The 11210-nt window shown below is 37.8% G+C and overlaps 2 protein-coding genes across 2 annotated transcripts; both read right to left on the reverse strand.

Annotated features, from left to right (window-relative positions):
* Window positions 1–662: 662 nt before the first annotated feature.
* Window positions 663–3869, reverse strand: MELLADRAFT_46528 (uncharacterized protein; the record flags this gene model as incomplete). The annotated part of the gene is made up of 4 exons (XM_007404815.1): window positions 663–1348; window positions 1435–2113; window positions 2211–3079; window positions 3771–3869. The coding sequence occupies 4 exons, from the start codon at window positions 3867–3869 to the stop codon at window positions 1325–1327; spliced, it is 1671 nt and encodes a 556-aa protein (XP_007404877.1).
* Window positions 3870–7864: 3995 nt separating this feature from the next.
* On the reverse strand, window positions 7865–8281 carry MELLADRAFT_58884 (uncharacterized protein; the record flags this gene model as incomplete). The annotated part of the gene is made up of 1 exon (XM_007404814.1): window positions 7865–8281. The coding sequence occupies one exon, from the start codon at window positions 8279–8281 to the stop codon at window positions 7865–7867; it is 417 nt and encodes a 138-aa protein (XP_007404876.1).
* Window positions 8282–11210: the final 2929 nt, after the last annotated feature.

Raw genomic sequence — 11210 nt, forward strand, 5'->3', positions numbered from 1 at the left:
ACATGGGATTCCAATATTTGTTCCAAACAACATGGTGATGATGAGTGCAAGAGTCATGAAATGAGGTGTGATGAATGTCATGTTTTTGTTGATTGAAAGATCAAAAGTGAAGAAATTGAAAGATAATTTTATACAAGTTTAGGTACTGATCTTGAATCAAAATCTATATACTGGTATAAATGGAAGGTGGAATAAGTTTTGTGGGGATGGGAAGATGAGTGGATGTTTAAGTGGTCAAATGAAAGACATCTTATACCAGAATCATCACTAATCTTGTCTTTGATACCTCCAAGAGACCCAAGCAGTACAGGCATGGCTTTCTGTGCACTGACAACGCTCGACGTGCCAACTCGCTCTACTGCTTCTTGCCGCGTTGATCGGACAGGGCTTTCAACTTCAAGAACTATCAAGCTGAAACATACAACCAGAGAGATGGTGGAATGACCCAAAAACAAGCATACAATCTAAAATATTTTACACACCTTGAGCAATTTCATCATCACCAAACCTATCAAGGCAAAAAGTGAAGGAGCAACTTACTTAATTAAAGGCTTCTTTTGTTCTTCTCATGTTTACTACATATTTTGGTTTGTTCAACACGATCAAGATGAACTTCATCTGATCATGCTGACTACTGTAAAGATCCAAAGATCTCAAAAACTAAAAAGGAGTAAAGATCTTTTCATAAACACACACACACACACATAGAGAGATAGAGAGAGATAGAAGAGACAAGAGAAAACAAAAAGGAATATAACAAAGGCTTTTACTTATATAAACAAAATAGAGACCAAAAAAACAAAATGATTTCTCTTTGGATGATTGACTTTGTTTTCACTCAAAGTCACACATACCATAAGATCCAACAGAAAAACACACACACACAAAAAAAAAACCAATAAACAATCAAAAAAGAAACACTCAGGTTGAACACACATCCACAGTTTAATTGATATCACCACTTAAAAAAAAGAAAAAACATCCAATTTTTCTTCAGAGAATTAAAGATATTGGAGAAAAATAAAAAGTGAAAAAAAGAAAACACACACACACACACAGAGACATAAACTTCTTATCTTCCATAAAAGAAAGGATAACAAAACAACCAGAACAAAACAACAACAACATAGTGTTATAAAAAAAAGGAAAGAAAAAAAAGAAAGAAAAAGCTTGAAAAAAAGAAAGAAAGTAAAGTCTGTTCGTTTTTGGAAGTAAAAAAAACAAGACCTAGAGAAGCAAAAAAAAAGAATTCTTTACATATATATCAAAGTCACAACTTAAATAAAATTTCAATTAATCAAAGAAGTGAATCTCAATGTCTTCTTTATCTATTCCCATTTTGTTTAACCTAGAAAACCAAAATCAAAAAACCCAAAAAAATGATCAAAACTAACTCTAAATTCAAAAATCTCAAACAGAAAAAAGGATACAAACCTTAAACTCAGCCAGTACAGGAACATGATCACTAGCGAAATGAGCATTAGGAAATCCCACGACCTTCTCCAAATAAGTTTCATCAATCTTACCCAAGACGCCAGTGACATCCAAAACCTCTTCATTATAAAAGATATAATCAATGACACCTTTGAAACCAGGTGTATAATTTGTAAAAGGTAATTCACCCAGATGAGAATAAGCTGATTTGAGTTTTAATGGATGTTGAACTCCTTGTTGAGTATAAGGACCATAATTAAACGAATTGAAATCGTCATGTGTAGCTTCGATATTTCCATGTGATAAATAATCATAGACTCCTGAGGTCGGTACTGAATTGAAATCACCACAGACTATGATGGGAATCTCAGTTCCTCTTTGATACTTAGGTGAATGTGAATGTCTTGGTGGGAGTTTTGCGAATCGATCTGCTAAGTTTTCAACTTGTTCGATTAACATTGCGGTTTGAATCAATTTCACATCTCTGAATTCGGGATCCCAATGAATATGAACATTAGCTACTAATTGTCGTGTTCCACTTCTTCGATGTTCTAACATGGCTATGACTGCTATATTGTCCTTGGTCATCACTCGGTTAAACATATCGGATGTTTTGTGTGATTCGGATCTCATTGGGATTTGATTAAATTCTACACATTCACGTTCAATCAATTGAAATCTAATTTCGATTCAAACAAAGGAGAAAGGGAAAAGAACGTCAATTCAACCCATCCATCAAATCCAAAAAAATCAAAAAGAAGTAGAAAGAAACTTACATTGAAGTTTTAAAAAAAGTAGCACAACCATCCACATGTCTACGTTCTTCAGATCCCATGGTTCTAGCCCTAGACTTAGGAAAAAAGACACCTTCATAACCTTGATCTTTTAAGTTTTGTACAAAGAAATCTTCATATTGTTCTACATCTACTTCTTGTAAACAAATCAAATCGGCTCCATACTGCATTAATTCTTGTAAAATCAAATCTTTTCGATATTCCCAATTCAAGGCCCAAGATGGTGTATAACCATACATTCGATCTGATGCATATCTTTCACATAAGATATTATAACACATCATTGTAAAGGTTTCGTTGGGGATCTCATGAGTGTTTAAGTTGGATGGTAATTCTGATAAAAGTGAACATTCAGGTTCGATCGATATCCAATCTCTTTCAGATGGTGGTAATGGAACTGGACACGAATCTCGAAGATAAGCTACAAGTGACGAAGTACCTTCTTTTTGTATCGTACTTAAAAGTGCCTCGGCTAATGGATTTCCTTCGACACCTAATTCTTCAAGTTGATGTAATGATCCTAGTTCAGGTGGTAATGAAGTTAAATGATTATCAAACACAAACAGTTGTTGAAGTGTGGTGATCATGCCTAATTCAGCAGGTAAAGCCGTTAGTTTATTAGATGAAACATCCAGTACAGTCAGTGAAGTTAATCTTGAAATCATAGGTGGTAAGGAAGTAAGTGAGTTATGTGGGATATAAAGTGTTGTAAGGAAATCATAATTAAATAATGCATCTGAAAGTGATTTCAATTTAAGTCCTCCCATATCGACCGTTGTCCATGATTGAGTCACTTGACCGTTACTATGTTTTTGACTACCTCTCTCTGTCGGTATGAGTGAGCCTCCATTCTTACTGACCAGATTAGGTCTTGTTAAACCTCCTTCTGGACTACTACTTGGTTCAATTCCATCTGGATCTTTATTCGAAATCGTTCCACTACTCATCGAATTAACACTTTGAGATCTAAAGGTTTCAGTCGTATGCATTGAATCCATGTTCGAGTCGCGATGTCTAGAATGAGGAACAGCTGTAGAAGTTGCAAAGGATGTGATAGGTTTTGAAGGTCGATTGGGATCTGTGATCGTTAAAGCCGAACTACCTTGACCTCTGATCTGTAATTGAGCTGCTCTAGCATGATGATGAGCCGCACCACTGGCACGTGAGATTTGAGCGTGTTCTACTTGTTTTGCCCATGATGATGTAATCGATCCTGATGCGGCTATAGAAGTTTGTTGTGATTGTTGTGATAAAGGTCGTAAGATACCAGAAGATAGAATTCCAATCGAATTTGATGTGGTAGGATGACCAGGACCGGGTGAAGGATGATAAGCTGGATGAGGGTTTTGATTTGAATGAGTTGAATAAGGAGTTGGAGTGGTATTGTTTGGAGTCGTTAGAGCCGAAGGATGATGATTGGGATAAGTAAAAGAGGTTGAATGTTGATGAGAATGATGTGGATGATGTTGAGGATGCGGATGATGCTGGTGCTGCTGCTGTTGTTGCTGTGATTGAGTTTGTTGTGGGTGCTGATGATGAGACGGAGGTGGTGGTTGCTGTGATTGCTGTGCTTGTGCTTGTTGTGGATGATGATGAGGTGGATAATGAGCTAGTTGTTTGATGAGTTGAGTTGATTGCCATCGACTATGAGCTCCACCAGGTGGTGGTAAATGACCGTTTGGAGGATGATACATGTTGACTCTATCGTCTTGGGTGATATTGTTTTGATCGAGTCTGCTTAGGTATAAGTTTTTGTGCTTTGGTTTTCTTTTTCTGTGTTTGATGAGAATGTTGCTTGTTGCTTGTGATGAGGTGGATGTTGGATGTTGGATGGTTGATAGTGCTTGGTCTGCTTTGATGGATTGATCTTCACTGAAACTGAGACTCTCGACCACTTAAGATATCTACTAGCTTATGTACATACATACATAGCTTAAGGTACGCGTATGTAGTGTTACACTAATTCAAGCTACTTTTCAAATTGCGTCAAGATCGTTCCTTCTTTTATAGCACGGTAACTGCTGGTAACAGTTTCAGATACTTCATTCCCCACTTTCAATAGAAACAGTTCCCCAGAATCACTTTCACTTCATCTTCATCTTCATCTCTTGACTCATCATCATCAAATTACAGCTTGTATCAAAGGGATCATCATATTTCATCAGATCTTCATCAATGGGGAATTTATCTTGTTGTTATCATCATCAAGGGATCAAAGGGAAACTTTTCGTATCTCGAACGACTCAACCTGATTTCATATGCAATCAATTACCATGGATCATGAAAGATTATGAACTTGATTTTTTTCAAGTACATAGGTTTTTCAAAAGAACATTCAAGCAGGAAACTATATAGATATGTTCGATGTCCAGATGCATATAATTGTAGCATCGATATGCAAGCCAGCGTTCAAAACTTCTTTAGTCAGCTTTTGGTCAAACCACGCTCTTTGTATTCTGGAGTAGGTAGCTGTAAATTGATTGCTAGCCAACTTGAGATGATCCGTGTAAATAACATTTCTGTCCTCTGAAGGAATTTAAAACACGCATCTATCTCTACTTCACTTCTACCTAGCTCCAAGAAAGGAAGTAGTGATTTTTGATGAATGTTCATATGTATATGCTTGGAACACAACACGGAATATAAATCTTGGAATCTGGAAAGTTCAGAACAACAGTTAGGAGAGATGAGTTGTTTGGCAGAGATGATTGGGTATGGAGATGTAGCAGGCCAAATGGATTCTTTCACCATTGTACTATCATTGCCTTGCATGACAATCAAAACATCACTAGATAGATATATGAGATCTTCTAACCTAAAAAAATCATATATCTCAGGCTAAAATCCACAAGTTTCAACACCCTTTGGAAGATCTTGGACTTGATCACTATTTCCTTTCCTTGATTCTGATCACTTTTTCCCTTCCTTGATTCATCAACCTAAAATATTTCAAACTTATTTATATATACAAGGGAGAAGTCAAATGTGAACAAGCTTCATTCAAGAAAGTATCACTTATCCACCACGTCTGTGTAGTGTTTGAATTACCACACATACACAGTATATTATCAAATCCAAGTGTTTGTTTGAATGAGCTGTTTTAATGAATATTATAACCCTTTACACATCATCAACCTTAACTAAGCCCCTCTTCTAACATGGCCATGTCTGCTCTCAAAGAGGTGCTTATGACTAAAACCCCGGGCCCAGGTTTGGTCTGAGCACAGCAGGATTTTCCAGTACTTTGGCTTGAAATCTCATTGTGAGGTCTCAAGACATTATGTAACCTCACAAAAATTGAACACAGTTTCTTATACACCTTGTACACGCACTTGTGCCAGTATTAGCACAACTTTTACTCAAGCAAAGTAACACAGTCAAGTTGTTGAGGTCTTGTAAATCTGGATCTTATTAGATACATGGCCTACATGTGTGCTTGACCCATTCAAAATTACTTCATCTTGGAGTCAAATGTCCTCACAATACAAAACTGTTGAAATAATAAAAGTGGTACAAGGATACACAGAAGACCTTGATTTGTGTGTTTTTAATTGTCTTGTCTATTATCTATTGTCACAATATCTAGATGTGGACATATATATTCATTTTACTATAATGAAAATGTCATAGGTAGACTATACTAACTAAGCTGGTGTGCCTGAGGCAAACCATCACTTCCTGTGTAAGGAGAGGCTAGGTTTCTTGAAGAGGGCTACTCAAAAAGAGTAGAGGGGGGTAGGACCACCTGCAACTGTGGATGGGGGAGCTCTAAATGGTGGGCTAGGAAATCCCCAATCTACACTACAACATCTACATACATATAAATACACAACCATCCCATTGGATCCATTGCCCTTGGTACCAAACAACCCAGTAGAAATGAGGATTAGTAAGGAACATTCCAATAAAGCCTTACCGTAAAGTCTGACTACTATCTGTACCTGGGTGGAGGGTGAGTAAGAGTATTTGGTGCATTGAGAAAAAGGAGGAAAACTGAAGCAAAATTTCCACAACTTCACTTTTTCTCCATGTCTGCATCAAAGAAAGAGTATCCTTGGTAGCAGGATACTTTCTTGGAATTACCCCAAGACAATACCTTTACTGTGTCATGGAAAGCAGTGGTACCAGTGTGCCTCTGGGTACCACCTATCATTACTCAAACCCCCCTTATTTATCATCTGTGTCACCTGACTGAAAACAACTCCCTCATTTTTCTTGGTCACTTAGATATGATCTCAATTCTTTAGTTCATAACACTGCCATAACTGTGATCATATTCAAGTGGGGATATTCTCTTGATCACTGATACATTAAATCAGGTCTTTATAATTCTTAATGCACAAATCATTAGCAGGGTTCAAGCTGTAAAAATGCCTAAAATACCACTGTCCCTACACCAAGATGCTACTTACAATTTCCAGATTTTGAATACACTATCAAAAAGCCCCACCAAAGAAGCACATTCCCACCAATTTATTTTTTGAAAAAAAAATAAAGGGCAAGAAGGTCAAAGTGCATAAAATTTCAGACAATTTTTGGCCAAACTTGAACCCTGCTATTGTGATGAACTTCACCATATTCTGATCAGATTCTTACTTCATCAAATATCACAGACCAGATCTTCTAAGGCTCTAAATAATGCATGCCAACTACAATATCTAATAACTTTAGATCAACTCTGTGACATTCTTTTTGGGATATGTGAAAAACAAATGAAAAAACTCCTTATGTGGATTGTTTTTACAGCTGTTCCAATGTTTCTGGTTGCTCATTTTTGAAAAAGGAAAAGTGAAACCTAAGTTTTTACTTGATGAAAATTTGAATTTACCTTTGATTCAAGCCAAGGCAGTCAACTTTTAGGTTTTATCCAGTAAAAACTTGAGTTTCAAGCTCACAAACTTTTTCTTCTTCATGAAATCAAGAAATCAAGTCATGTTGGAATGCCTGTAGTTGTTCAGGGTAGAAAATCTTCAATTATGTCAACTATCAACAAAGATCTGGAACATTCAAAGATATATAGATCATGTATATACATCACACATAGATCATTTTTAAGCATAGAGATCAATAATTTGAGAATTGATCACTTGAATGCTATATATATATATATTGATCTGACTGGTAGAAATGGTTAGTAAAGAACTGGTTTTGCATATATCATGGTCTACATCAGAAAAATTAAAAAAAAGATAAAATAATGAGATTTTTTTGTATGAGGAAGGTTTGTGACAGGTTACCATGTGTAAGATAAACTTGATTGGACACACTTTACTTTGATTTGTTTTGATGGAATTTAATGAGGAATTCTCATAGCTTCAAGTTTAGTTTGAAACCTCCTCCAATTTTGTTCTTTGATGAAAGTGGATTTTTGTAATGTATCTTAATTGAAACTGGTTGTGAATGTCTTCAAGGTTTTTTTTGGATTAGTTTTGGATCAATCTGAAATATCTCTTTATATTTTCAGTCTGGTATGAATGATGTTTTCAAAAGGAAGCAATTCATCTGTTAAAAATCATTGGTTGGTGTCACCAATTGTGGATTGTTTGATTTGTTAGAAGAGGGAGCTGCAGGTTGTTGCTTGGAGATATTTTTCTGTCTTTTCTTAGTGTTGAAAGGTAAGGAATTTTGAAGACCTCTTATTGTAGAGGATCATCTGTAATGTCTGTAATAATTGGTGGTGGTGGGTCAAACATCCTACTGGAACTTTCTTTCTTAGGACCTGAAGCAGTGCTTGAATCCAGGTTCTGTTTTGAGGTTCTAGCCGTTGGAACTGTGGTCTTTTGAAATTCTTGAGGATAATTGTCTTCAATCTCTTCAAGATATGCCTTTTGTTTACTCCCAGGAACATTAGGATTGGAACCCCAGTTTGGCTGAAAATTCTGTTCCATGGGTCTCTTTTGAGTTGGCACAAACTTATTGCCAGCACCAAAACTTGGATTTGTGCTTGGTAAGTAGTTTGATGTAGATGATGGACCATTCCAAGGCAAAGGTGTCCGGCCAGCTCCTTTAAGCAGATGTTTTTGGTTATCAATGGCGTGGGTAGGAATTGCCATATTAGGCCCACCTCCAAGTGCAGCAAGGTTTTGAAGATGGCCGGGTCCACCTTGGACTGTGCTTTGACTGATTGCTGCGCTGATTCGAAGTCCCGGCCTATTGGTTACAGCAATACCGCAACCGCTCCGCTCGAATGAGCGCGAGCGGAGCGTGAGCGGAGCGGTTTTGGCATCCGCTCAAACCTCCGCTACCCAGAGCGGAGGCTGCGCACCGCGCTCCGAGGAGAGGAAAGTCCTGAGCGAAGCATATCGCTCCGCTCAGAGCCAGGGCTCGAGTCTCTTTTTTATGGTTTTTTTAGACTTTTCAGGTCTTTTGTAGTGATGAGCGCCGCACACTGGTGTTGCACTACGCACACCAAAGTAAGAAAAAAAATAAAAAAGAGCGATATTGTGCGTAGTGAGATTGAGCGCAGCACTGCGCTCCGCTCCCAAAATAGGTCGAAAACCTAACTTACAGGATCTCGTACAACTTCTACCTTCTGTGTTTTTATTGATGTAACCTCCGTTCCAGAACCATCAATCAGTCATTCTCTAAACACCTCTAAACAATAAAGTCACCATCTCCTTGTGGAGTTGATTACTATCTACAAGACAGGTATCGTGGTGATCTATCAGTTTGTGTGGCTTCTTTAGTAGTATGATTGAAATATTTATGGAATAAAAATATAAGATGGGATGAAAATATAGGATGAGATGAATATAACAAGATGACAATTCACGGACATAGATGGAAACAGCAAGAACAAAGATTGCACAACATGATAAAGGAACATGATAAAGGAAAGTGGATGGAATTATAAACCTGGAATTGCAGTTTACTATAGCAGGGGTTCATTATTGACACATAAGTAATCAAGTTTCATGCAACGTCATCTTGATATAGTACCCAGTGTAATTCAAAACGCATCACCTAGTGCATAATTGCAGTGACATAAACGTCAACTTTGGAATGAGGTCAACATCACGTCTGACCATCGAAAAGAGACCCCATAACCTGAACCAGAATCTTAATATTGAATCAGAGTGTTAGAATTAGTTCAGTCAAAAATTGGAGTCGCTGCTGTCATATGAATCAGCATAAGCACATCCTGGTCGTTTTCCAAAATAGTCCTCATATCGATCTTTCTTTTTGGACTTGTAAAAAAAACTAAGATCGCATCCCGAATGATCATCGTCATCATCCTCCTCCTCCTCCTCCTCCTCCTCTGAAGAATAAGATTCCGTATGAAACATTATCTCAATTCCATATTTCCTGCACAAGTCTTCTAAACCTGAAACCTCTTCACGTGTGCAAGACTCTACACTGGAGATCTCGAATGTTTTAAGCTTAGGCCAAAGTCGGTCTTGAATCAGACGTTGTAATTTACGAGGTCGGGAAAGCGCTTCGTCGCCTAACGAGAGCCAGGAGAGCTTCTTTGAATGTTCAAATGCTCGTGGGAATCGACCTAGAGTCCATGTAGAAATTTCTAAATTGGTGAGTCTAGGTAACTTGAATTGAATTGTAGCATCTGGACCAGATTCCAGGGGCTCAGGAACGCTAACCAATATAAGTGTCGTTAAGGTCGATTTAAAAAGTTGGACAAAACCGTGTAAATCTGAGAATGAGTCTGAGACTGAATAACAATATTTCAATGATAACGCCTTCAATGAGCTTTTCCATTTATATTGATTCCACCTGGCATCCAAACATCTTGCTCCTTGCAAATGTAGTTCAGTAAGGCAAGTAAGCGAAGCGAGGTGTAATCCAAGTGGTGATTGAGGCGCTTTTTCGCCGCCCAGACGATCAGCAGCAATACTTGAACAACCGAAACTTTGGAGTTGATGAAGGTTTGACAGAATGTCTACAAGAAAGGTTTCTGTGTAAGATGGTCGTGTGTCTGGACATGTCAGTGAGAGATGAGTAAGTGAGGTAAGTTGAGAGATGGGTTTGATAAATATGTTTGGCATTTGATCGTAAGATGATGAAGATGAAAGGTCTTGAAAGCTTCTTGCGCGCGTCTCTGAAGTTTTGGTAGGCATTGAAGGTTCTGGATCCAGATCTACATCGAGATGGACAAGATTTGGACAAGCTTTTAAGATTTTAAGTAAAAGTCCCGATCGTGCCTTAGGACCCCACTGTGACTTCCAAGATCGATCGTAGCGACTTTTATTTGAGCGCACTAGTTCCTCTCGCTCCTCTGAAGCGGATTTCGAGTTTGAGACTCTCCACTGGAGTTTCTGAACATGATATGCATATTTTTTGATAGTTTCTTCAAGTGTAGATGTTAATCTATCCACCGTAAGACCCGTGAAATTTAAGCTCTGGAATGGAGATCGAAATCATTACATACTGACTCGTGAAAATGCGATAATAACGAGGGAAGTAAATTACCTCGAAAAGATAAGGTGTGCATATTTGATAGAAAGAACGATTTACTGAAGCCAGCGATCGAATATCGTTCAATGGGTTACCTTTGGAAGTTCAAAGATGTGCACCATTGCAGCAAAGTATATAATCACGCACAAAAAGGTTATTTGATGTATTATCAGCTTGATTGTCGATCAAAGTGGATAGAATAGTAAAATTGTTGAGCAACTTTACTGACCGTTGCTTTGTTTCTGAAATTTTCGAAGGCCTCGAAGGTCCTTATCTTCATGGTCAACTTCCTTGTAGACCGGATTGGTTTGTTGATTTTGAGGTATTGGCTGAGTTGAAGGAAGATGATTGATCCAGTAAACGATCATTTCTATGACTTCGTTTGGCATACATGACAAGTTCGCATTTGGTGAAGGTGGAGTTGTAGTTGCTGTAGCTCGTAACTTTGAAGCTTTGGACGGTTTTATCGCTCGTTTCGTTTTGCCAGCCATATTTCTGTTTCCTCGTGGTTGGGTTCTGAATCACTTTTGAAACTTCGGAGGGATCTCGATTTATGTTGGCGGTGGAACCATA

The sequence above is a fragment of the Melampsora larici-populina genome, assembly GCF_000204055.1.
Source record: "Melampsora larici-populina 98AG31 unplaced genomic scaffold MELLAscaffold_2, whole genome shotgun sequence".
In the NCBI taxonomy this organism is placed as follows: Eukaryota; Fungi; Basidiomycota; class Pucciniomycetes; order Pucciniales; family Melampsoraceae; genus Melampsora; species Melampsora laricis-populina.